The 27,985-nt window shown below is 40.8% G+C and overlaps 1 protein-coding gene across 1 annotated transcript; it reads right to left on the bottom strand.

The window, feature by feature from the left end:
* Positions 1–2: 2 nt before the first annotated feature.
* aldh1l2 (aldehyde dehydrogenase 1 family, member L2) lies at positions 3–27,352 on the bottom strand. Its single transcript, XM_070928652.1, has 23 exons — positions 27,305–27,352; positions 25,922–26,066; positions 21,304–21,538; positions 17,298–17,463; positions 16,389–16,490; positions 14,398–14,487; positions 13,170–13,304; positions 12,526–12,651; positions 12,320–12,411; positions 11,261–11,408; positions 10,664–10,783; positions 10,410–10,537; positions 8,438–8,588; positions 8,281–8,351; positions 7,956–8,061; positions 6,968–7,055; positions 5,685–5,778; positions 5,500–5,599; positions 3,310–3,408; positions 2,916–3,081; positions 1,570–1,675; positions 1,275–1,474; positions 3–58 (listed from the first exon to the last, which is right to left on the bottom strand). The coding sequence occupies exons 1-23, from the start codon at positions 27,350–27,352 to the stop codon at positions 3–5; spliced, it is 2,772 nt and encodes a 923-aa protein (XP_070784753.1).
* Between the last annotated feature and the right edge of the window lie 633 nt (positions 27,353–27,985).

The raw sequence follows: 27,985 nt of genomic DNA, 5'->3' as shown, positions 1-27,985 counted from the left end.
CCTCAGTACTCCACAGTCACTGCTTTGGTCTTGAGGTATTCCATGAGAGCATCCTCTCCTGTGGACGAGACCAAGAACAAGACAGTGTCAAACAATATTCACTGGTTTCATAACCAGCTTTCGTAACATTGAAACCTAAAGCCATGATACGTGATCATTATCCACATCCAGAATTCAAACTAATTTTAATGGGTACCATAATTTACTTTCCATAATAACAAATACATACATGTTCACATCAGCCAACATTCAGCTCTCTTTGGCTTTGCTTAGTCTAAGCCAGTGGCTCTTAAGCTTTTTGGCTTGTGACCCCTTGTGAAAAATGGCTATGTTTGACATGCCTTGTGTAGGCATGAGTTGCAAGTAGTTCAACCAAAGAGTGATTTTTCCTTGTCGGATTGTTGTATTTGGCTTTTTAGAGACCCCAAAGAGTCTGAAACTATTCAGTATTTCAAAAAGCCAAACATAGTGGCCATAATTTGTAGTAACAGAAATATTTTTATTTCTGGTGTCCCCCTTTGGGGTGGGGGGGCTGACCCCCACACTGATGTAAGCTGTAATCAAATCCATTGCTCTTCTTGATGAAGTCTAAATTGCTGATGGTGTGTTGAAAAATGCTCAAATCTAGATTTAGACTATGGTCTCCACTTTAGACTTTTAGGACCCCAGGTGGAGTCGGTTGATAAATACTGTAGACAGAGTCATGAGGGTTTCTCAATTTGTCATTCATGCAACCTCATCAGGTCATAATTTCTACCTGTACATAATCGATTTGGAGCTAAAATTGCTCAAATTCACGCTAGCAGCGTTCTACTTGCTGTGGCCATGAAGTTCTGGACCTAAATATGAAGTCATGGCCCTGAAAAGGTTGAGAAACCATGATTATTTTGAACCAAGCAACACTCTACTTCTGTGCATGTTGTGTGCCTGCAGCAGCCCCACAATAAAGGCCTTCTAGCCACCATGAGCCTGACAAAAGCAAGGCATCAAGCAAAGAACTTACATTTTTAAAACTTGACATTCCATACTGTCAGAGGGAACCCTGATGACATCATCTGGATTATTTTCTCAGACTTTATAAAGCTCCCCAGAGCCTGTTTTCATAAATTGAGCTTTAGTCCTTACAACTAGTGAACTGACCTTAATGTGTAAAATCAGCGACCTTCCCTTGATCTAAATCAATACATACGTGACTTCACAAACAGTTTTCTAATATTCTGCCAAAAGACCAATCCATGTCATAACATTCATGCCAATTCCATGTCTCTACTCACCGAGGTCTTTGCCGAAACCAGACTGCTTGAAGCCTCCAAAAGGTGAAGCCACGTCTGTCTTATTATAGGTGTTGACGAATACTGTTCCAGCCTCCAGCCGCTCGCTCACGTACATGGCCTTGTTGATGTCGCGGGTGAACACACCTGAGGCCAAGCCATACTCTGTGTCGTTGGCTCTCTGCAAAACGCCTTCCACGTCGCTGTGGTTAGGAGTAAGAAAACAGAGGATACCGGTTAGTGACTAAAATCGCATGACAGCACTGCAGCAACTCCAGCAGAATACTTGATGACTTACCCATCTTTGAATTTTGACACAACCATGACAGGACCAAAGGACTCTTCTTTGGCGATGAACATATGGTCCTCTACATCAGTGAACACAGTGGGCTCCATGAAATAACCTGAAGGAAATGAGAGAAGACTGAAAACACTGCTTTAGATCATTGGTGAATTGGGATTTCTGTTCACTAGCTACCTTAGTGGCTTTACTGGCCACGGGACTCGCAGCTGAGATGTCCATCTGAAATATTAGCATTTAGCCCAAACTTTACTTCATAAAGATACACTGTGTAGTTTGGGGGGAGAGAAAGAGTTCTATGGTGTATATATTTTTATATCTGAAAAACACATCCTCCCCAGAAGAATAGTAACCGAAACATTTCACTGTTGTATTTTAAAAGATCTGGACATGAAGTTTACCCAATGTTGTCATTTACACTGGTGACGCTTTGGACATGTTCCTACCACTTTTTGAAAGTCAAGATGAAACAGCATTTCTAGAGTATCTGTTCCCTAAGCGTCCTCTGAAGGTTCTGTAAATGTTTTTCAAAAAACCTTTGGTGATTTCAGATATCTGATGTGAAAAAAGCAGTGAAATGTCCATATTTTGCATTTTCACAAATCCAATAAAGGTTTAATAAATCTGAAACAGTGTTTTTAAGAATCTTTAGCCTCTCTGGGATAACCAAGTCCAAATTTGACAAGATCTGGACCTGGTCTGATGTGGTCTATTTGTGAAAAAAGCAGTGAAATGTCCATGAGAATACAGGTTCCACAAATTTTAAAGTGGGTTTTAGACAGTGCTAAGGCTTTACCTAAAATGCCTAACATGCTTTCACAATAGTAAGAGGTGCCACAAACGGAAGATCGGTCGTTCAGCAAGATAAGTTTCCCTTAACTTTCCCCTTAACTGCCAAATTGGAAGCTGGGAAATGGAAGCTAACTTTAGCGTTGTGCTAATGATATGAGCTAGTAAACAGTAATGTTGATGCAAATGCTGCCTGAAGGGTAAGCAAACGTTCCCCTACCCTCCAGGCAACGTTCTGTGAACGTTGTTAGAACAATAGCGGATAAGATGCATATTGATGACTGTTACTTGTGAGGTTGCCGTTGTGCATTTTATGCTGAGTATTTTCATTTTGTCGACTCCGTATTCCCTTTCGATGTGATGTGTTTCCCCTCATTACATTGTCTATGTCTTAAAAAATATTTTTTCATCTGAGCCCTTATTTATACTTTTGAAAAGTGGTGGGGACATAAAAGCCTGACAGGACTGAAAATGAGTCCCATTAGCTACAGACACTGTGCTTGGTTGTCAGGGGTGGTAGCCATTTGTCTCAGGAGGCTCAGTGTGTATCCTACCTGGCCTGTCCACCTGTTTGCCTCCGTACACCAGCATAGCTCCCTCTTTCACTCCGATCTCACAGTACTCCAGCAGCTTGTCCAGGTGGGCTTTGTGATTCTGTGGGCCATGGTCTGTGGAGCGATCCAGTGGGTCTCCAATCTTCATCTTCTTGATCTCTTCCACCTTAGAGGGAAAAAATGGCTTTTCTGTCTCTGTTATGATTTCTGTCTGACATATCAGCCAGAACAAGCTCCTCCATTTAATTGGTTACCAGGGTGACTAGTCCCGCCCCATCCAAAAGGCCAACTAGAAGGGCTTGGGCGCACAAAAAAGACACAAGCCCTAAAAATTAGGATTAATGCATGTACTATGTTATTCTAGAGGGCAGTAACAGTCTTTTGGCTCACTCACCACTCGGCTGATGAACTCATCATGAATCGACTCCTCCACAAACAGACGTCCAGCAGCAATGCAGTTCTCACCTTTATTGAAATACACAGAGCTCATGCCCTGTGGAGCAGCAGACACACAAACATATAGAAGCTTGGTATTTTCCACAGTGTGTCCTATCTCATTAGAATCTAATGTTGAACTGCTCTCCATTTGCAGTTCCAAATATTAGCCATGTTTAATACTAACAGCCCCTCGTATTATTTATCAATCTGAGTGACTGGGCATTGAGTTATAGGGAAGTCTTGAGATTTACTGTGGTCCACTCCAAACAAAATCAAGTGTTACTTCAGTGATCTTGTATTACAAAGCATTGTAAATTCAGTCTTCTGTCTAAATGATAGTAATCAGTTTAAAATATATAGACCTATATGTCATGTTTGCAACACAATAATCATCAGTCAAAGCAGCTCACTATGGAATTATTATCATTATGGAACCCAGTTTTGACAGCCACTTCAAATAACTAATGAAAATACTAAAGATGATACACTTTACAATTTATTCTATTGTTGGGCATTATCAAGCCCATCAGACACATGGAATAGAGATTTCGAAAGATATCAAAATGCATTGAATGGAGGAACAAGAATTTTTTTTAAATAATCAATTGGGCAAGGCAACACTGCCTGACATCAAATAGAACTGTCAGATTGCTTCACACCATGGGGGAGGGGGATTCCATTTTCCCTAACCAATCACTAGAGACCAACGTATCCCCCTGAATCTTGACAACGCTTGACAACATCTAAGCGTTAGTCCCGCCCAGGGTTTCCCCCAGAAAAGTTCTTAGGCCCGGTGTCAAGTATCTTCTGATGGGGGCCGGTGGTCCAGCACGGTAGATTTGAAGTAATGTGTTGTTAGATATAAGTTATTTATTCAACACACGTTCAAAAAAATCTATATAATAATAATATAATCTATAGCAGGGTCTTACAAAGAATCTGACAATGTACAGTCTTGGAATGCTGTGTTTTCAACAACAACAAAAGAAATTAAATTAACTTAAAATAAATAATATAGAACTTTTTGCACTCTACAAAAATCCAAACTGATTATTTTAAGGCCTAGGGAAAAATCGGCTGAGTCCTAAAAAGGATAATATGATTTTGCATCTTGAGCTGCCATCTATCAATTTGATTGTAAAAGACATGTACCTGTATGGTGATCACACCGTTTCAACATGGCACAATGGTCCTTCATTAATTACTTGTTATAGACCGCAGACTAAAAGCATTCAAACTTTGAGGAAACACTTTTGAAACCAAAAAAGTGAAAAACACAATATTCAATCTTCAAAACATAAAATTTGAATTCTGATGATTATGAGTTGATATTGTATACATCATGTAAAGTAAAAATTTAAAAGTAGATTTACCCCCCACTGGTTAGCACTGTGGCACGGGAGGAAGAGCAGGGCAGAGCAGGGGTTCAATCCCCAACTCCTCTCATCTACATGTCGATGCGTCTTTGAGCAAGACGCTGAACCTTACGTTGCTGAGGACTGGGTAAGTGAAAGCGAGCAAAGTAATATTGCTACTGTGTTGCATTAAACTACACAGTCTCCAGTGACTCTGTGTTTACTTCTGCTTGAAGTAATGTTTACGTCATCGATATTCGGCTGTTCTTGTTCTAGCGGCGTTACAGACGAGGTGCTCAGCTGACTCGGTGGAGCCACGAATGTGAGACAATTCTATCAGATGGCCAAATACATCTTAAAAATACTTTAAAAAATCCCTGATGCTTAGGCCTGGCAAGGGTCAACTCGCTTTTCAACAGAGCGCTGTTTCATGTCATGATTCCAGACAAGAAGCAGTCAACTTGGACCCAGGCAGACTAAGACTGAATTCCTTCATGTCGTTTTTTGTTCTAAAAACAGCCCTGAACCTAAACATATTCAGTTGAAATTACATAAAACAGAGAAAAACAGCACATCCTCACATTTGAGAAGCTGAAACCGCAAAATACACTTTTGCTTAATAAATAATACATTGTTGGAGCTGAACTTTCTGTCAACTGAAAAATGTGTTAATTGACTAATTGCTTCAGCACTATATGGTGTGAAGTCAGCCTGATAATCCTCCAGTATGTTCCTACCCTAAGACAAGAATAACCAGCCCTTCCTTCTCTCTGCAAGTCTCGCTATCTCACCATGCGAACAGCCTTGTCCATGTCACAGTCACTGAAGATGATGAGAGGCGACTTCCCTCCCAGCTCCAGAGAAACCTTCTTTAGGTTACTGACTGCACAGCTGCAAGAAGAAACCACAGAAAAAGGCATGAATTTTCACTTGGCAGTCAAGTCAATCAATGAGCAATGAGTTTGTCAGGTCATACCTCTTCATGATCTGTTTGCCGATGGGTGTGGAGCCAGTGAAGCCAAGCTTGCGGATATCTGGGTGGTCGGACAAACGTTGCCCCACCATGCCACCTGGAGGAGAGAAAGGGATTATGAAGGTAGATTATGGATGAATGAGGAAGCTTCCAAAGTAAGTGAACTGAGTCAGAAGTATCAGTACGTGGCAGCCATATCAGGAGTTTGTTGAATTCTCAGACAGTACTTGAATACTTCCTTTTCTGCCTCCGCCAACCCATAATTTATGTTTGTATAGTCAACATGAAATGTCACAGAAAGTGAAAGCAGTGTAAGGTATCAAAGGTGGGCTGTATATGACTGGTGTCACTGTATATATTTCTTATTATTAACAAATCCCATAAAAAGACTAAAACCAATATCACGTTAGTCCGTCTCTCAACACTTTTTGACTGTCTGTGGTTCTCAGCTCCAAGCTCATTGGTTCCTTCTGAAGACGTAAATCTTTAAAAGCAGCTCACAAATATATAGTTTCATTTTTTAAAAAAGCTCAGTAATTTCCTAAAATAGCTGCTCACTATAGTTTTTAATCAAACAAACAGGAGGAAAAAGTGCAGTTGTTGGGGACTATTTTCAATACTCGTGAGTATTTGGGGCAGCAGGACGGTGTATGTTGAACTGAGGTGAACTGTTGTTTTTGGACAACAATGAAGCTCTATGGCACAGAGGAATAAGATATATCAGGCTTTGGATACACACATACACACAATATTTTCACATGATTTGTTGATAATATAATATACAGAATATCATCAGACGTGTCCTTAAAATGTGCATTTTATAATCTTTTGGAAAATAGCAGATTTTCAATTCCAGACCTGCATAAGCTTCAGCAAATGTTGTCTAATGTTGTGATTGGAACCCCGCAAGAGGTTAGGGGATGATTACAAGAAAAACTAATTTTGCAATTTTGTTTAATTGTCTATTTGTTTTCTAATTTTTGCTTTCTCTCGTAAAATACTGTACAGTTTTACCTTTTCGGGCATGAGAAGGGAATATCACTCTTTGACTGAACTGTTCACAAATTATAGACATATAACCTGTGACGAGGGGTCACTTTCCTTTGTATTAACAAGCACGGGTACCACTGGGCTGGAGTATAATCAGTCAGATTTTCTTTGCATTGTTGACTCATGATATATAATTCATATGTTTCCTTGACCCTAGACATCAAAGATAGAGACAGAAATCACAAGTGGTAAGGAAAGGAAAAGGGGACATAATTTTAATTTTTTGTATTCATTACCTGAGCCTGGCAAAATGTTTATGACTCCTTTTGGAATGCCAGCTTTCACTGACAGCTCAGCAAACTTCAGTGCCGTCAACGGAGTGACCTGTAAATATTGGAAATAATGTATGAACTATCTGACACCAGGTCCATTCAACCGGATGGAAAAAAAGAACACAGTATTAGGGGGTAAGCTGTGTGGGAGACTTCAAACTCTCATGCTCCGTTTACCATTTGAACTGTCCACACTACAGGTAGCTAACTTGTCTAACTTGTACAGTAGTGGCACATACTGTACATTTCATAAAGGATAAAATTGCTGTACCAGTGATGACAAAAGAAATACACTCTGCATCATGTATTTCAACAGCTCGACTAGTACACTCCATTGTGTTCATATTTTGTTTATATGTACATGTGAAAACAACATTCTTCCACTAAAATAACTGTAGCCCCCATCATTTTGATTAATTCGTGCACATGAGATAACAGAGAACCAGCACAACAGACCAGCCTAATTCATCAGAGTGTAACAGGAAAGTTAATTCATGAGTTAACAGTTTGAGTCAAGCATAGAGGCTATATTATGTGTAGCTCTGGTTGTGTCTGTGTTCTTGCGGTTGGTTTGTAAAACTAACTGCCAGTGGCGGTGCTGATACAGCGGAATATGAGCTGTAGTTTCCCCGGTAAAAACACTGACCTCTTCGGCTGTTGCAGTTGCTGCTGCCCATCCTGTTTATCAACACTCTGATAAACAAGGTTGGTCTGTTGTGGTGGCTCTCTGTAGGTCCAATAACTTATCTTGTGTGTACAAATTAATCAAAACATGGGAATTAATTTTTTTTCTCTCTATGGCCACTCCGGGACTCTGTAGCATTACCTTTGTCAGTACTTTTATCTTGAATCAGGTGGATATTCAGCTAAAGAAACATCACTAAAACAGTTATTATAGTACTTTGTGTGAGTGCCTTGATTAAAAGTGAGAGTGTGTGTATGGTGTACCCACCTGTGCCGGTTTAAGAACGAGTGTGTTTCCAGCTGCAAGGCAGGCAGCACTCTTCCACGCCAGCATCATGAGAGGGTAGTTCCATGGGATGACAATGGCACACACACTGCCATAGGAAAAACACACACAGCTCTGCACTCAATAAATCATACGCACAGAATAGAAATGCACAGTATAAACAGGTGAAAATATTTATTGGACAAAATAAAAAACAACTAATAAACATGTAAATGGACAAGTATCAGTTAATAGGATCAGACAGCTCAATATAGTTCAATGACAATATTAAAATATAGGAAATATTTAGTATATCCAGAGATTTTACCCCAGAGGTTCTTTCTTAGTGAATGTCAGGTTGCGATTGGGCCTGGCTTGGTTGATGGGGATTGTCTTGCCCTGCAACAAACAACCATGTGTACCTCTGGTATTGTAATCTGTGTTGAACGTATATAAAACTGCAGTTTGTGTGAATGTTAACCTACCTGGATCTTGTCACACCAGCCGGCAAAGTATCGGAATGTCTGGATGGACATGCCTACGTGTGTCTTGAGGGCCAGCGTGTACACAGCTCCTGAGTCGATGGCCTCAATGGTGGCCAGCTCCTCCTGGTGTTCCTCCATTAGGTCTGCAAGCCTGGAGGAAGGGGGTCAGAGTGTGAGGGCGTCTTTAAAATGTTATGTCAGATAAGACTCAAGAAGAGGACAAAATACATATGTATGTGATGTACATTATACACGTAATACTATATTCTTCCAGCTGTAAAGGCTGTTGTCTTGACAGATTTAGTTTACATTTCATTACATTTATTTAGCTGATGCTTTTATCCAAAGCGACTTACAACAATGTGGGTACAACCCAAGAATTACAAGAATTATGCAAGTACATTATCAAATATACTAAACTGCTTCAAGTGCTACATTTAAAAAACGAAAACAGAAAGAGTCTGAACAGATGAGTTTCAGCCGTGTAGTTTCTGCTGTCCTGATGTCGAAGGGGAGCTGGATCCACCATTGTGGAGCCAGGTTGTGATTTTGTTGAGCGGTAACTAGGCCCCCCTCGTAGTGAGGGGAGTAGCAAGCAAGCTGGAAGTAGCAAAGCGTAGTGGACTGGATGGGGTACATGGTTTGACCATGTCCTGGATTTAGGATGGGCTGAGCCAGCAACAGGGTAGGCAAGTAAATTTCCCCGCTGTGGGATTAATAAAAAAAAGTCTAAGTGCCAGTGTCTTGAATTAGATTTGAGCAGCCACCGGTACGGAGAGAGGAGAGAGACAGGGAGCGAAGGTTGTGGTGGACAGAGACAGAATGTGTAGAGGAGAGAGGTTTGAGAGTTTGAGATGGGAGAGAGTAGGAGCTGAAGGTGTGGTCAGAGACATGAAGAGGAGTTACAGAGAGGTCAGTGGTGGAGCCGTTCTTGAATATAAGGTCGAGTTGGTTACCAGCTTTGTGGGTAGGGGGGAGGGAGAGAGTGAGAAACAAGAGGTAAATTGTAAATGGGCGAATCACTCTGCAGATCAGGTCTTATTCACCCAGTCACACACCGATGGTGACTTAGCTGCAATGCAAGGTGCTGGGCTCCATCAGGAGCAACTTAAGGTTCAGCGTCTTGCTCAAAGACGCATCGACATGTAGATGAGAGGAGTTGGGGATTGAACCCCTGCTCTGCCCTGCTCTTCCTCCTGTGCCACAGTGCTAACCAGTGGGGGGTAAATCTACTTTTAAATTTTTACTTTACATGATGTATACAATATCAACTCATAATCATCAGAATTCAAATTTTATGTTTTGAAGATTGAATATTGTGTTTTTCACTTTTTTGGTTTCAAAAGTGTTTCCTCAAAGTTTGAATGCTTTTAGTCTGCGGTCTATAACAAGTAATTAATGAAGGACCATTGTGCCATGTTGAAACGGTGTGATCACCATACAGGTACATGTCTTTTACAATCAAATTGATAGATGGCAGCTCAAGATGCAAAATCATATTATCCTTTTTATCAGGTTAGAGCAACAGCCCCTCAAAATGTTTGTGCACGTCACTGGTCGGGAACCAGAGACAAAGCAAACAAACCTGCTGTAGCTACATGCCATGGGCAGACAGCGTGTTGTTAGTGATATTGAAGAGCAAAAACCACACCAGCATCTAACCAGTCCCAAGTGACATTTGCAGACATGTTTACATGCTGTTTCAATGTGCTGCTTTCTAGCCTGTAAACTGATATTAGCAGTACAGCAGTACATATATTTTCCTCGTGGATTTTTATTTGTTAAGCCAAGGTGCTGTTTTCCTTTAAAAAGAGAGTACAGGACAAGTCATTTAGAGCGCAGAGCTGTGTGCTGTAGCAGAAAAAATGATTTTTGAGTTTTGCAGTGTGTCTCTAGCCTTGAGGAAGCTAAACCTGATTTATTTTTTTTGATCATGTAATCCCACTGCAGTCCTCTAGATGGGGCTACTCACTTGTAAAGCAGACTTCCTCTGTCTCTAGGGTTCATCCTGCCCCAGGGTCCATTATCAAAAGCATCTTTGGCAGCTGCTACCGCCCGGTCCACATCTCCCACTGAGGCGTAGGACACCTTGCAGATCATCTGGTGAAAGATGTAATGGTCACACACAGTCCAATAATTAATACAAGTGCATCAAACGGCTCTTCAAGCAAAACCTTCTGTGTGGGTATGTGTGGATTCATATGTCAGTATGCTAATGTGACTCACTGATCCATCAGTAGGGTTGATGGTATCATAGGTCTTGCCGTTTTCTGCATCCTCAAACTTGCCGTTGATAAAACACTGGTATGGCATTTTCACTGTCATGTTGTTGATTTCTTTGGTTGCCTAGTTAAAAGCAGCAGTAACAGTACAAAAAAGGTCACAAATAATCCAACCCAAAACACCTTCCTTTGTACATATCTTAGACTGTCACTCAGTTCGGAGAAATGTCTGCATATTGTAAGACTCAGTTGGGGCTCACTGAGACTAGGGCTACAACTAACGATTATTTTCATTATCGATTAATCTTTTAGTCAACAAAATGTAAAAAAATGTTCATCACAATTCCCAGAGCCCAAAGTGACGCCTTCAAATTGCTTATTTTGTCCAACCAACAGTCCAAAACCCAAAAACTCTTAATTTGCTATCATAAACAAAGAAAAGCAGCAACTCCTGACATTTAAAAAGCTGGAACCAGCAATTGTTTTATATTTTTACTTGAAAAACTTATCAATTATCAAAATAGTTGGCAACTAATTAAATAATCGATTAATTGAGTAATCATTGCAGCTCTAACTGTGATGATTAAAGCTGGAGACTCACATAGGTGATGACCAGCTCCTCCTCCTGGTCCTCTCCTCTCAGCTTACGGACAAACATCTGGGTGAAGTCCTGGAAGGTGGTAGCCATGTACACGTCCTCGGTCTGCAGCTGGATGCCGGCACACTTCTGCTTCACCTCCTCCACCAGTCTGGACACAGTGCTTACAGTGGTAAGGGTCTTGTTTCCTACCTACACTGGATTTTCTCTGGGATCGTGAAGGGTTTATAATTATTCGTAGGGTTAGGATAAGATTTGTCTGTCTATTCATGTATATAATTACATATTCTCTTTTATTGCTGTTTGTTATTGGAATTATTTTGTTTTGTTATTTCTGCCAGCTCAACAGCCTTACAGCATCAGTCATTAATGTGTGGTTGCCACTGGCACGCTGGTAAAACTATGAAAACTACATCTCACATTTGGATGCAATAATTTAATTTGAATATTATATACCGTATCCTTCCAACTGGAGAAATGCTTTTCAGATGGGGTTAAGAAATAATAATAATAATCTATTTTTGTTCTGCCCCAATGTTGTGGCCTTTTGGTTGGATTTCAAAAGATGGCTAGCTTTGGTGTTAATTGAATTTAACATGTGTCCATAAACAATAATACTTGGTTGAAATACAGTGATAAATGGTTGCCCTCTTGCTATTGCACTACTGCTACCACTAAATCTAATCATCAAGCACTTCTTATCGTAGACAGCATAATTGGAAATAGACAAGGGATGGATATTGATCACAAAAGTGTAAATATGTATTGGTGTAGGCTGTGTATTAAATAGATATTAAAAACAAAACTAATCTGCTATAGCATTTGAAAATATAAATATCATAGAAGGTGACATCTTTTAGAAATCAGAGAATTAAATCAGAAACTTGAGGCCCAAAAATTTCAGATATGACTTTAGCTCAGTGATTTGGAATATACTTGCCTTATACTTGAGAATAAAATACGCAACTTGCTTGTATGTGCAAATTGAAGACTTGTTGCCTCCTCTGGTCTAAAATGAGCGAATCATTTCTGACCAATCACAGCACTGATCTCTTCCCTCACCTGACCACATCCATGGAGGCAGCTCCAGACTTGAAGAAGTCTGTGGTGTCCTCAATGGCTGGGATGTTGCTAAGGATGCCCTTCCAGATGTTCTGTGATTAAAATTTCTTTTTACAATCAGCAAAGTATTCAGGGAAATGTTACAGTGAATTTTAAGTCATTTATAGTATACTGAAAGCCAAATATCAGGTTAATAGTTTACTTGCCCTGATCTCCTCGGCCATCTTCCTCTCATCATCAGTCAGCTCCACACTAGAGCTTTCCCCAGAGGAGAAGTATTTGGAAGCAGGGATCATCTTCCCATCTTCAAACTGCAGGTTCTTCACCAGGAGCTGTGGACCAACATGGAGTGGATCAAGTACAGGAACAAGGCCAGAGGAGACAGGCCAACACATACTTTATTTGAATTATCTCCAGCTGTGTTTGAATGACCCAGCAGCCATAAAACCTACTGTACATGGAGTGCACTAGTATGACAGCCAACAGAGGCATGAGCATCGCCATTCGTCCAGCTCCACTTTTGTTTAGGGATGAGTACTGAAACCTGGTATTAACGGGCCCTGGAGCTGAATTAGTAAAGGCAGTGGTATCGATAAGCTTATCAGTTCTGCTATCGCTATTGGAGAAATTAAGAAAATAGATTTCCAAAACGTTATCTTGCACCTTTTATCTCACCAAATCTGTTTCTAATTTGCAATAAGATTAAGACATTTGACTGTCTCCTTGGAGGTGGAACACACACACACACACACACACACACACACACACACACACACACACACACAGTAGTAGTACTGTTGTTTTCTCAGAATATTTGTTTTGTAGTACAACAAACTACAGAGACACTCACAGCTTTCCCATCAGTTCCGTACAGGATGAGCCCGTTCTTGGTGACCAGGCCAGGCTGGGACGCCCCCTCCATCTCCAGGGGCTGGCCAGCTGGTAACCCCCCCGTCAACATTGATGAACCATACAGGGTCACAGACTAAGAAAAAAACAACAGAGGAGCACTAAAATCAGATATTTTGTGTCTCTGACTGTCCTCATACACTGCAGTTCTGCTTTGATTTTCTTTAAATGTTCTCTTCAGCTGGGGGAGATCTATTTGAAGTTTATTTAAGAAACAGACATTTTGGGAAAAGTGCTTTCTTGCCATGGGTCAGAGAAGATTGATTCCACTCTCATGTTTTTACATTTAACATGAAGCAAACATGAAGAGACGGTTAGCTTAGCTTAGCACAATGCCTGGAAACAGGGGAAACAGCTAGCCTGGGTCCATCTAAAAAGATGACAAATCCACCTACTAGCACCTCTAAAGCTCACTAATTTAGACATTACATTTTGTTAGTTAGTACAAGAACCAAATCTTAAAACCATAATGAAAACTTTTCTCATTTTTATTTTATTTAATACATCTCAGACATGCTTTCAGTTTATAACCCCAGCAGATCTCTCTGGTCAAAAAGGTGGAAATCGCTTCCATGTGCCTTTCAAAGTCTGGTGAGACGGCATTCAGTAATTATGCATCTTAGGAATGGGTTTGCCTGCTGATCTTAAACTTGCTCTGACACCGTGTTCTTTTAAAACTAAAGACCTTGCTTTTCATTAGACCATCCTCTTAAAAGAACACACCGTATTTAGTATGTTTGTTTGTATGTGTATTTTTATGTGTATGTATGCAGGATATCTTTATTTGCACATTTTGTTTTATTTTGTTTTTATGTAAAGCACTCTGAACTGCGTTTGTAATATATGACCCTATACAAATACATCTGAATTTAATTGAAAATTTAATTATTTTATAAGGTGTGGGACTCATACTTGGACTACATGGGCAGGGTCCAAAGACTGATTTACAAGCTGAGGGATCTAGCCTAGAAAAAGGACTTTTAGCAAAACGATAGGTGCTTCTAAGTTTCTTCTTTTGAATTGATTTGTTTTTAATTATTCTCTTCTTCCCTGTCTCTGTGGTACCAAAAAAATGTTTAGTAAAAATATCATTAAAAAAACCCAATTAGCTCCTTAGATTTAAGACCTTTCCAGAACTTTTCTTTGCTTGTGTGTTCCAGGAAACGCACCTGACCATCAATGACAGTCCAGGCACCGGGGACTTTGTCATGGCCACGGATCCAGTTGTGGATGGCTTCGGCTGGCTGGGCCATGTTGACCTGAGGGACAGAGAGACACCGGAGTCAATATGCTGACAGCTCAGATTCATTTTCTCGCCAAGTAACCTGCATTTCTGAGAATGAGAGGGGAGCCCAACAGCTGGTTGCCACTAGCTGAGCGACACGTGGTAAAACGATGGTGGAAAATAACCCTCTGCACTAATAATAGCACATTTAGACAGACTGCCAGCAACGTGGCTCCAAGTGACAAATCAGAAAGCAGCTAAGATCAGCCCCACCTCTGTCTTTCCCCTTGTAAGATAAACACCAAGCCACTCAATCGTACATATTTGGCCCATGTTGGACTAACAGTAAATTTCCATGTTATTCACTGAATGAATGCGTTGTTGCACTGAGCAGTTGTCAAACAGCTTAACGCAGCAGAATACATGCTGTGTATTTTTTCTATGTTAAACTGTGGCATCTTGGGCTTCAGCACAGTGATGTTTTGGGGCGATGTAAATAATGAGCCATATCAGTCTTTGATGTGAGGATTTTAAATGTCTCCTGTTTGGAATAATTCAGGTCACCACACCCAGTATCTGCTCTAGTAGATATTTACATTTAGGAGTGACTCATTCGGTGAGAAGCACCTCATCCAAATGCAGGGTAGAGGAATACTACTGTTCCCATGGATTGCTTTGGGTCAATTAAAAACTAATTATTTAAAGAGCAACTAAACACCCCCATTTTAGCTTGAACACACACCCTTCAGAAAATAAAACTAGAATTAGTTGTTGTTGGAGGTTGTATGCCTCCACCAACCAGTCAAGTTGCAGTTCAAATCCATGTCTGTCCAGACTCGTATATGTACTGAGGAAGGAATTGAGTAAAAAACGTATAAAGTATATTTTTGGCTAAAGTTATGACTGGCGCCACTGTCGCCAAAGTGCTTGCTCATGGTGGGAACTGTTGGGTCTCTGTAATATCAGAATCAGAATCAGAAATACTTTATTGATCCCCGGGGGGAAATTATACATAATAACATTATGCTCTATTTTATAAAGTGTCATGAGATGACTTTTTGTTGTGATTTGGCGCTATATAAATAAAATTGAATTGAAAAATTGAATTGAATTTAATTGAACTGATTAATGAAGGGTTATCATAGATGTATTGGCTTAACGGGTACATATGTACTTGTATAGCTACACAAAATGTGATACTTTTGTTTTCTCCTGGCATTTTTAGATGTGAAGCCTCTCTATGAGCTGTAGGCTGCTGGAAGGTATCATCACACGTTTCACTAAGGATGGGGTCCAGTATCAAATCCATTTATCGAATCCTTCTCGAATCATTTATTGAGTCTCATTAGGTTTACTTACTTAAGAGACTAAAGGCTAAAATAACTACAACTCAAATATGTCTATTTACCATTTGATGACCAGCTAGATCATTTATCATCTTGAGGAGAGTCACCACTCTGTTGGACCCTGTTGAACTGCAAAAACAGACAGTCCACTCGCGGTTATACACTATAGAGTGAGACCAGGATCAATTTATAGTACAATAAAGTTTCTGTACAAACAATTTACTGAAAGTTGGTTTTAATGTTAGTTACACTTTAAAACTGTGCACAAAGTAAGAATAATACTAATTGAAATACCTACAGTATTACTGTAAAACTATATTTTCACAAAGAGCCTCTCTTCAAAACAGGGCCTCGAGATTAGGTAAAAATGGAGGAATATTACAGAACAAAATTGCATCCAGTCATATTACTACAAAATAATTGCTACACAGACAACCTTGGGCTTTCAGGGTCCCTGAAGGTCTGGGGAAGTTCCCCATTTTGCCCCGATGATAAGCCTAAATGAATGAAAAAGTGCCATAGCATATTCTTATCACATGATACAGTCAGTATATGACTTCAGGCTGCTGTCTGGAGTGAGAATTCTCACCTTGGCATTGGATTTCTTCTGAATGCCTTCATAGCTCGCTCCTTGCTCCGTCTGGGGAACTCGAGGGGCCTTTCCATCAGCAATGAGCTGCACTGACTCCACCTGCACCAGAAAACAGTGTGAAAGCCAAAATACACCACCACCGAACGCATGCGTCAAAACAGCCGCCCCAGTTGTTTTCTGTGTACAACCCTACACTGACGGCTAGGTGCTCACTGATTCTCATCGACACGCCGCCCCACGACACTTCATGCCACTGTCTTATTTCCAGCCACTCTGCCCCTGAAAAAACGCTTCTTTTCCCAGAGAGAAGGCAGTTTACTTGGTCCAACTACAGACGTTATTTACTAGTTTGTTGCTTGCTTTTCATTGTAGTTTTAACTAGTGCACTTGTGCCTGTAGCTACAAGGCAAAAATAAATAAATAAATAAATAAACTCCACTCACTCCCTGCTTGTACATCCTGGCTCCTGAAGTAGCTCTTCTTCTCCTCTGCTGCCGTGGCTGCTTGACTTCCTCTCCTCACCTCTTGCTGTTGCTTTCTCTCGTGTGTGCAGAACAATAGATTTGTGTGGTCGACATGCTGCAGTGCGACGCTTTCTATGAGTGCTAGGCGGCACATGACGCGCTGCGGCGGAAGTGTGTTTTGTGCTTGAGTGTGACACCCTGGTCTGTGGTGTGTGTCTGTCAAATCTATTTGAATATGTTGTCGACAATTTAAAAAAAAAAGAGAAGACTGAGTGGGAACTGGGCATTTAGGGAAAGGGTATGAAGATATGTCTCGAAAGCTCTTGACTACTTGATGAATTTGAAAAAGGTTCTATATAAATGCATGCTGATAATATGCTCCTGATTACACTCCTTATGTGATCAAGAGTACTTCACCCAAAACTATTAAATTCTAGATTACCATAGCCTTGATGCCCTCTGGGAACAGGAAGCGGTTGTAGAGTGTGTCCACAGTGTCGTTCAAGTCGACAGCACACTCCCTCTGCAGCAGGATTGGTCCGGTGTCCAGTCCATCATCAGCCCAGAACACTGTGAAGCCAGCTTTCTTATCACCGTGGATCAGAGTCCTGGTGATACACACATACACAAAATAACTACAATTACCGCCCTGTGATTGTACGCCACTGCCAACCAAGTCAAGTTGCAGTTTAGTGAAAGGCAGAACAGACGAGATGGAGGAAAGCCCGTACTGTGCTAGTTATTGTTTACTCATTGTGTCGTCTCAGTCAACATATGTGCGAAATCTGGAATCGCCCAATTAATTCTTAAATTATGGCAAAAAAACTATTTTGAGGTCACAGTGACCTTTCACTTTGAGTCAAAAGTGTCACCTATTCAGGGCATGTCACAGTGTTGACAAGTTGAACTTTTTTTTATTATTTTTTTTTTTTTTCACAAAAAGTGTCATCTCTTCATTGTCATCATCCATTAAACATGTGTATGAAATTTTGTGATAATTATCAATCACAAAATACTTGAGTTATGGCCAAAAGCTTGAAGAAATTCCCTCATAACATTCCTGAGATATCTTGTTAATTAGAATGGGACGGACAGACGTATGAACAACCCGAAAACATAATGCCTCCGGCCAAGGCTATGACCGATGCATAAAAACACACATTTGGAGCGGTGCCACAACACTTGTTTTTAGAGCAGGTAAAGGATATAAAGCAGACCATAAAACTGAGTAAATGGAGCAAAATCAGGTAAAGAAAAGATAGAAGGTGATTGCACCTGGAGAGATAATTAGACTGTTGATAAGGCTATGAAACAAATAAGCTGTCTAGTGTCAGTTCTCATTAGGCAATTGAATATATTCTTACATTTATTTTATCAAGGCTTATGGCAAGCGATTTTAGAATATATTAGTTTGACTGGGCTCATATTATAGATAGATAATCAACTTACGATATCTCTGTTGTAATTATATTATGATTAGTGAGTTTTACAGAGCCTCTCATGAGTGTTAGCCCTGTGACAGACAAGTGACCTGTCCAAGTTGTACTCTGCCTCTTGCCTAATGTATGGTGGGATAGGCTCCAGGCCCCCATGGACCAGCAAAGGATAGGCAGTTTAGAAACTGGGTGGATGGAGCCTTTAAATAAAGATACAGCACAATTCAGTTTTCACTATGTGAAACATGAAATGCAAAATCATTCTAAACTGTGACTACTCTTTACTCAAATTCAATATATTCTCTAACTATCAAAAAGAATACTGTTTGTAAAATACAATCATAGATATCTGGAGTTGCGACAAGTCAAGACCAAAGAGATATTTAGAATTTGACTCAAACTGATCTCATGAGATGTAGTTGGGCTTTGGGAGGATTTTGAACTTTAAACATTCACCTACTGGCACCTCTACAGCTCACTAATTAACACATTTTATCAGTTGCTGTTCAGGACATTTTTGAACGTTGGACAGAGCTAAGGTAGCTGTTTCCCCCATAGTCTACATACAAAGCTAACTACCTCCTGGCTCTAGCTTCATTCACACTTGATGGACAGATGTGAGAGTGGTATCAATATCCTCTAACTCTAAAACAGGAAAAAAAGTAAATTACCCAAAATATAGAACTATTCCTTTTGACTTTAAATTGCTTTTTTTTATTAGCTGGTAGCAATGTCACCACTGCCAAACAGACAGATTTACCATGGGAGTAAATGTTGAAAACAAAAGGAGGCTATTCATTTACACACAGTGATAACAGGAACAGAGAGGGTATGGGTGGAGAACAGACGAGATAAGAAAACCAGCTTGATAGGAGGTTGTGGTCAAACAGAACTAGTTTAAACCTCCTGCTAGACAGACAGATAGCAGTAAACCCTCCTCTACCTCCACTCTGACCTGGACAACACAGAGGACTTCGGGCCTGTGAACTATACACTTTTAGTAGTTCTGAAGTACAGGACAAAAACCTTTGTTGAGGAAGCTAAATTGTGTAACTTTTGCTTAACAGTGCCCACTGTAGTCACAAGTGACGGTTAGAGGATAATGTTGATAAAATGTAGTATACCAGTGGTACAAGTCCTGGTTCGGTATGCAACTTCCTCTGTCCGGTACGCCCTGTGACCCAAGCAATTACTATCAAAATAGTTTATTTATGAGTACGAGTTTTACCCACAGAGTTTTGGCAGTGCACCAGTTGTTGTCTTTCAGCTGTTGCATGCTAGTTGGCTTAGCCCAGTAAGCCAGGTTAGTCAAGCTCATGTAGTGTTGCTGCCTCCGAATGGCAAACACAAATGAGAGCTGGAGGACCCTCAGTGACTTTTAGATCCACTGTATGGAGCATTACGATTTCCCAGTTAGTTACAGAGAAAATGGACAACGATTAGTGTCAAACTGTATGTTGACATGTTTCAACTGAAGTCGGGTATGTCTGTGGAAACACTTCAGACATGACATTTACAACGATTGACTGCTACAAGTCTCTCATACAGGTCCTTGGCAGGCTGCAGTTGTCAGTCTGTGTAGTTTCTTTTGGCTAACTGCCACCATCTGTTCACATTCACCAGAAAGTACCTGTTGTCTTTCACATTTATCTATGGCGGCACAGTTGTAGCTAAACTGATAATCCCTAGCTTGTTTGAGTGTAATATGTTATCTATCATTACTGTGACAAAAACAGTGTGGTTTTGTAGGTGGAACTGTGATGTCACTGTTGTCATGATTTTACTATGGGCAGTGAGCCAAAAGCAAAGTTACACCAGTGGTATCATTAACCAGGGATGGGACGGTGTATTAAAAGGACACCTTAAATACACCGATTTTATACATGAAGTTGAGTTTACTCATAATGAAAAATACTACTCTGCCTGTGAAAATAGTTGTATGATTCTTTCTGTGGTTCTGGAGGAGCTTTCAAAAGTTTGAAAAATAACCCTGATGATGTCATTTGGGTTATTTAACAAGGGTTTGAGACTGAATATTTATAATACAAAGCCCACACTACAAACTGAAGGTGTTGACTTTGAAAGAAGTGGACATTTAAGGGGCCTGTGTACTCGATCAGAAGTGCTCGTTGGATGGTTGAATAGCTTCAGCTTTGATAAAGCTTATTGTTAGGGCTGGCTCAGATGAGCCCTGGTTCCCTTGGTTATGCTGCTATAGGCCTAAACTGCCGGGAGACTTCCCATGATGCACTGAGCTCCTCTCTCCTCCTCTCCCTCTCCATCTGTATATTGATATATGTATTTATCATCCCATTAATGCAAGTTACTGCCTGTTTCAGCCTTAATGGTTCTCAAAGTGCTTTACAGATTTGTCTAATTCACACACACAGTGTCTTATGTGTACGGGGGGGGGGGGGCAACCCAACCTCTACCTCCCGTGCAACAGTGCTAAACACCAAGCTTCCACCAGTTGTGTGCTTTCTCATCTCTCTCCTCTCTCCTTCTGCACTTAGTTGTTTATTGTTGCCATTGGTATGTTTCTCTTTGGGTGTATTTAATGCACTTTGGTCAGCTTAAGCTGTGTTTAAATGTGCTAAATAAATAAACTTTACTTACTTTTATGAAAAGTGCCCTGAGATAACTTATGTTATGATCTGGCACTATATAAATTAATTAATTAATCTTTTCAGCAAATATTTTTTTAAATGAGCTGCACGGTTAAAATCAACACATTTACCAGGATTTACCAGGCACTGCTTTGATGTAACCAGATACTTTTTTCACGAACCCACTAGGGGCAAAATGTGTTCAAATGCACTCTATTATATATAATAAATCATATTTGAGCAATTGTCTCAGCATTTCTGAAATTTCTGAAACATGAAGCGAAAAGAAAACTGTCTAAACTTTCACTCCGTTTGTAACCCAAAAATACTTTTATCCCCTCAACATAAGACCACTCACTGGCCCAGTTCTCCCACCCGCCACTTCCTTTCCTTCCCTCTTTCTCACCAGTTGATGGCTGAGGCTCCTCTGTGCAGGGGCAGGATGGAGGGGTGGTAGATGATGGAGCCGTTCTTGGGGTGATCGATGATATTCATGGGGATGAACTGGGAACAGAAGGGCATGACATTGAGCTCGGCGCCCACCGCCTTGTAGGCATCCACCACCTCTGGGATGGGTTTCCCCTTGACCCGCCACCGTGGAAACTTGAACACCGGCGTCCCGTCCTTCTCTGCCGCCACCGCTGAAAGAGAAGAGTTTACTGATAAAGTTTAGAAATGAAGGGTGATGAGCCCTGACTGCCTGCGAATGGGAGTATTAATGTTACATGTCTTGAATATGTAATTTCATATCACGCTAGCAGGTATATCCTCTAAACTCAGTGGGCTCAGGCATGGCAGGAATTTGTTTGTAACTAGAAATAATCAGGATATAATTGAATATTGGCTGCAAATACTCAGAGGCAGAGGTCAAAAGGCAGCTGATAGCTGATGATGATGATGATGATGATGATGCTTCCTGGAAAGATTGCATCATACCAAAGAGCGCGCACCCGATTGTAGACTTTTTACCTCAGAGCTGCACCTCCAGGCCACACGGGGCCTCTCCCCAGACATACAATAGAACCACTATCTCGCAGCTAACGTAGGATAAAGGCTTGTCTTTGTCTAGGAGCACTGTAGAGTCAACATGCATCTACCTCAGCCACAGCACAGGCCTCTGATGAAGACCCAGGACATCTCATTATTTTTGTACAAACCCAATACAAAGCATTGTATTATAGCTATGTATAAAGCAAACATTAACAGGCCTCAGGCCTTTCTGCTAGAAAGCTTTTCTAACACGTGGTTAATGTTGTGAAACGGTTGCAGTTTGGTTAGGTTTAGAGACCAAAACTACTTGGTTAGGGTTAGGAAAAGATCATGGTTTGAGTTAAAATAATTAGTCAACGTTGACTTTTGGTTTCACACGGGAGACAAACAGCAGTCTCCTGGGTGAGAGTCCTGTCTTTCTGGCAGAAAGCCCTGAAGGCAAACTTCTCCCACAGATTTGGCTTTGGACTGTTCATACAAAACAAGATGAAGACGTCACATTGGGATGTGAGACATTACAACAGGCATTTCTCACAATTTTCATTTTAAGGACAAAACAATTCATGGAATTTTCGAGAAAATAATTGGTTGACTAATCGATACCAATACCAAAGTTTCACTACTGATAAGTTTTTTTCACTTTATGCTGCAGAAATATATATATATATATATATATTAATAATGACCCAAATTACTATGTTTAATACAAAAAGAGTCTTCTCACCAGCGGTGCAGTTTCCCTCAGCTCTAAGAGGTGTATTCACACTTTGAGCTTTTTGTTTTGATTTTACAGCCAACTGAACCAGCTTTAGTGTTTAGTTCACTCTCACTGCTCTCATCAGTATCGTTTCCAGCATCCGTTTTGAGCAGAAAAGCAGACTCAGTTAGAGTTGCTGAAACAACTAGCAAAAACAGAGCTAACAGAGAGTGAGTATTGGACTTCCACTCATCAGGTGACATAAACATCACTCCACATGAAGGATCAAGTTGCTCTGTAACTGCTGGATGTGGAAATAAGCAAATATCTGCTTAGGTTAACCGTATCAACTATTAAGGTATGTCAATGTTGTGTTTACAACTTGTTCTGCTTACCCCAAGTGAAATCAGTTAATCCTGACTGCTTTACTAAAGAAGCCAAATTTGTCAAATATTACTTCATCTTGATAAAATACTTTCATTAAAATTAGGAACAAGATAACGAGTATTACCAGACATTCAACGCCTGCTTTTTCAGTACTTGACAGTTTTTGATACTTGATGATACCAGAGACACATACAGTTAGGCCCAGAAATATTTGGACAGTGACACAATCTTCATGATTTGGGCTCTGCAAGCCACCACATTGGATTTGAAATGAAACAACTAAGATGCAATTGAAGTGCAGACTTTCAGGTTTAATTCAAGGGGTTGAACAAAAATATCCTATGAAACATTTAGGAATTGTAACCATTTTTATACAAAGTCTCCTCATTTCAGGGGCTCAAAAGTAATAGGACAAATTAACATTACCATAAGTAAAATGTCCATTTTTAATACTTTGTTGAGAATCCTTTGCAGGCAATGACTGCCTGAAGTCTGGAACCCATGGACATCACCAAATGCTGGGTTTCCTCCTTTGTGATGCTTTGCCAGGCCTTTACTGCAGCTGTCTTCAGTCGTTGCTTGTTTGTGGGTCTTTCTGCCTTAAGTTTTGTCTTGAGCAAGTGAAATGCATGCTCGATCGGGTTGAGATCTGGTGATTGACTCGGCCATTGCAGAATATTCCACTTCTTTGCCTTAAAAAACTCCTGGGTTGCTTTCGCAGTATGTTTTGGGTCATTGTCCATCTGTACTGTGAAGCACCGTCCAATCAACTTTGCTGCATTTGGCTGAATCTGAGCAGAAAGTATATCCCTATACACTTCAGAATTCATCCGGCTGCTTCTGTCTTCTGTCACATCATCAATAAACACTAGTGACCCAGTGCCATTGGAAGCCATGCATGCCCATGCCATCACACTGCCTCCACCATGTTTTACAGAAGATGTGGTGTGCTTTGGATCATGAGCTGTTCCAATTCTTCTCCATACTTTCTTCTTCCCATCATTCTGGTACAGGTTGATCTTAGTCTCATCTGTCCAAAGAATGCTGTTCCAGAACTGGGCTGGCTTCTTCAGATGTTTTTTGGCAGAGTCTAATCTGGCCTTTCTATTTTTGAGGCTGATAAATGGTTTGCACCTTGTGGTGAACCCTCTGTATTTACTCTCATTAAGTCTTCTCTTTATGGTAGACTTAGATACTGATACACTACTTCCTGGAGAGTGTTCTTCACTTGGGTGGATGTTCTGAAGGGGTTTTTCTTCACCATGGAAAGGATCCTGCGATCATCCACCACCGTTGTCTTCTGTGGACATCCAGGCCTTTTTGAGTTCTCAAGCTCACCAGTGCGCTCTTTTTTTCTTAGAATGTACCAAACTGTTGATTTGGCCACTCCTAACATTTCTGCCATCTCTCTGATGGATTTCTTCTTTTTTTTCAGCCTAAGGATGGTCTGTTTCACTTCCATTGAGAGCTCCTTTGACCTCATGTCGTGGGTTCACAGCAACAGCTTCCAAATGCAAATGCCACACCTGGAATCAACTCCAGACCTTTTAACTGCTTAATTGATGACAGGTTAACAAGGTACGAGCCCATGCAGCCTTCTGAGTCAATTGTCCAATTACTTTTGGTCCTTTGAAAAAGAGGCGGCTACATATTAAAGAGCTGCAATTCCCAAACCCTTCCTCCAATTTGGATGTGAATACTCTCAAATTACAGCTGAGAGTCTGCACTTTAAGCCCATATTGATTATATAACTGTATCCTGAATATGTTTTCGCAAACAGCTAACAAAACTTGTGTCACTGTCCAAATATTTCTGGGCCTAACTGTATAAGCCTCTAACAAAACAATTTTACGGTTTGATGCTCAGTGCTACTAAAAAGCATAAAGCAAAAGGGTATAAAGTTCTTTATCAGCTCATAGACTGGTTGCTAATGTTTCATTGATTTGTCTAGGTCAGTCACTAAAAAAATACACACACATTTTCTTTTTAGAGAGCAGCAATTGTGACGCCCTTGCTATACTCAAAACACATGAAACTTGGCACACACATCCTACCCCATGAACTTAACACGAATATAGGATAGGATCCACCTCAAATTTGGTCAGTTTTCAGCTGTTGTAGCATCTATTGATGCGGTGAATGAGGTCGCCATGACAGATGCATGATGCCATGCCCAACAGGAAGTTGGTATAACTCAATGTTTCAACCGATCAGCCTCAAACTTCATATGGTTATTGATGGACCACTACTGATCACACCCATGTGACATTTATGATTCATAGGTATAGTGCCACCTACAGGCAACAGGAAGTAAGCCACATGTGACAAACATCATTCAATTTGAATAAAATTTACATTGTGTGGTCTACACTATGTTTACGCAACATAATGGATAATCGGTGTGTAGTCTACAGCGCGGCTTAGAGGACACACAAGTCATGAAGATTCAGAGCCATGTCAGCTGGCCTCCGGTGAGAAAACCATGGCTGCCACTCTACCCGAGGCGCACGTGGATCGAGGGCCTGTTCAACGCTGCTTGCTTTAATACTGTTGTTTTCCAAGCATGAGTACTTGTTGGCTGTGAGATGCTGACATTTATTCACTTACTCATAAAACCTGGCATTTTCATGTTGTTTCCTGTAGTTGGTTTGGATTGTGTTTTCAAATCCAACAGAAAGCTCTGCAGTTTCTTTAGAGAAAGAGGTTTGTATTTTCAGGTTCTCTCTGATTATTTAGTGCAACTAAAGGCCAAATGACACATACTGAAGACTGGTAAGCACGCCAGAGATCAAATAAACCACTTCACAATGATTAATGTGAATCCACAGGAACATAGTAACCCGGCCATCAGCAATAATAGCTCAACAAAGGATCAGGAAAAATATGATAATAATCTGCACAGTCTGATGGTGCACAAATCAGAGGGAAAGATAGAAGGGAATGAACTCACCCAGGGGGTCGGCCTTGCCATCTTTGTCTGGGACTGTGAACACACCCACCACCTTGTGACCCTGCTTCCTCAAGTTGCTGTACACCTCCTGGCCAAACAGACTCTGGCCAATTATAGCTAGTTTCAGCTTATTCTGGTAATAATGCTGTAATGAGAGCAAACACAAACACATTTGTTTCAGCTTCAGTCAGTGTAAAAGTGCCATATGCTGGATAGAATGGAAACAATACTCATCTGCTGCATGTCTCATTCAAACTACAGTGCTTTGATAATAAACATCTTCATGTGAACCTAGAGCTTCTGTTCAGGACAAGAATATTTTCAATACTCTTTCCTGACATCATCTTAGTTCCATAGATGTTATGCAAGTGGCAATGGTGAACCCTCAACTGCAGGAGACTGTCGCTTTTGTTTTATTGCCCAGGCCTACATTTTTCATCTGATTATCAACTAATTGAGTAATTGATTGAATTGTTGTAGCATCAAGTGAAATATTTTGATGCTAGTTTTTATTATAGATTTTATGATAGATGTATGTGTAAAACATGTAAGTGTATAAAAAGCATGAACTGAAAAGAGCTAAGAGTGGGATTCAGGGGGCCCCATGCTTGCTTTTCCCAGGGCCTCCAAATCATTAAGTCCGCCCCCAGCTCAGTGGTCATTAAATATTTAAAGACAGCTCTAAGAAAATCTATTGGCTGACAGAGAGCACAACCCTCGTTCAAAGTGAGGACTTTCTGACTGGAGCTACACGTGAGAAGGAAGGAGGTTTCAAGTTTCCCGTGCTCATATGAATGGTCCTGTCAAATGCGTGAGGCACCGTCTCAGGCTGTTACATTGCATTTTGCAACGTGCTTCATGATGCATTCACAGCCTTCATTCCAGTCAACCACCAGTCAGTGGGATAGCTCCCAACACACTGGGGACCCCCCCCCCCCCAGTACGGATGAATGAGTGAGTAGACAGTCCATGTGTAGATTGCAGCCCTGCAGAATCGTAACCAAGCCGCTGACGGTCTACAGTGTGGAGCTCATAGGCTGATGCAACTCCTCCAGATCTTGAACAGTAAAGGCCACTACAGTTCCAGCATACACAGGGGGTGGGGGGAGAGAGGGGGAAACAGAGGCGAGCGGACAGTAACGTGGCAGACTGGCGCTGATACACCATCGTTTGCTCCGTAGAAAATACAGTAGCAGAGTGACTAATGAAGACCTGAACATGAACTATGACTCATTGATCCGCAATCAGAGCCGAATCTTGTTAAGTCGTCTTCATGTCACCACGACCTGACATAGGTACAGTATTTACCAGTATGATTCATTATCAATGCAAGTATCAACGACACTGTGCATTCTGCGGTGCAGCAAAAGCAACGTTACTCACGGACGAGGTGGAGAATTTCCTTAAGACTTGACTCGCAGTCCACAACATAATGGCGGTGTTTAGTTTGCTAAAAATGTATCAAAAATACAAATGATTCCAAATAACGTTAGTGCAGAATGTGTCCGAGCTGCTGCCGAGGTATGTGGGCTGCTGGCCACACGCACCTGCCCGTGTGTGTGTGTGTGTGTGTGTGTGTCAGAGGAGTGGTCGCCACAGCCAGCTTATACTCGACGGCAACGGACAGAGAACGTGCCGCTTGGCATTTTACGTGCGCGGTCACTTGGTGCTTACGACCCATAGCTCGCGCGTTCACGCGTGGGAATTCATAAAATTCTCAAGGCCATATACTGACTGTAGCGTTATTTTTCAACTTGATGTTATATGTTACTGCAAACTAATTGGCTGAATTATTTGTTTTTGTGTTCATAAGCCAAAATTAACTGAAGATGTTGTAAAATTAAATCAAAATTGTAATATAGACAAACACACATCTAAAAGAATATTCATGTATAATTTACCACAATAATTTTTATAGAGCAAATTTTCATAATGTTTCTACCAAACATGGAGTTGGTAGCCACTAGCCATTGTTTGCTAACATGCTAACAAATGACTATAAGCCTAATATGAGTAGAACTCGACGGAGTGATTTTGGACATTTTGTATTTCAGTCATGCATAC

The sequence above is a fragment of the Enoplosus armatus genome, chromosome 22, assembly GCF_043641665.1.
Source record: "Enoplosus armatus isolate fEnoArm2 chromosome 22, fEnoArm2.hap1, whole genome shotgun sequence".
Taxonomy (NCBI): Eukaryota; Metazoa; Chordata; class Actinopteri; order Centrarchiformes; family Enoplosidae; genus Enoplosus; species Enoplosus armatus.
This window is presented reverse-complemented; position numbering and strand designations above follow the sequence as displayed.

Bases quoted from the DNA above. Each gene is read 5' to 3' on its own strand.
- aldh1l2 (XM_070928652.1), bottom strand. From the start codon at position 27,352: ATGTTGTGGACTGCGAGTCAAGTCTTAAGGAAATTCTCCACCTCGTCC. The intron at 3,082-3,309 runs GTGAGTGAGCCA...TTTCCCTCTAAG, and splicing joins ATGAGTTCATCAGCCGAGTG to GTGGAAGAGATCAAGAAGAT. The intron at 1,475-1,569 runs GTAAGTCATCAA...TCCTAACCACAG, and splicing joins GTGTCAAAATTCAAAGATGG to CGACGTGGAAGGCGTTTTGC.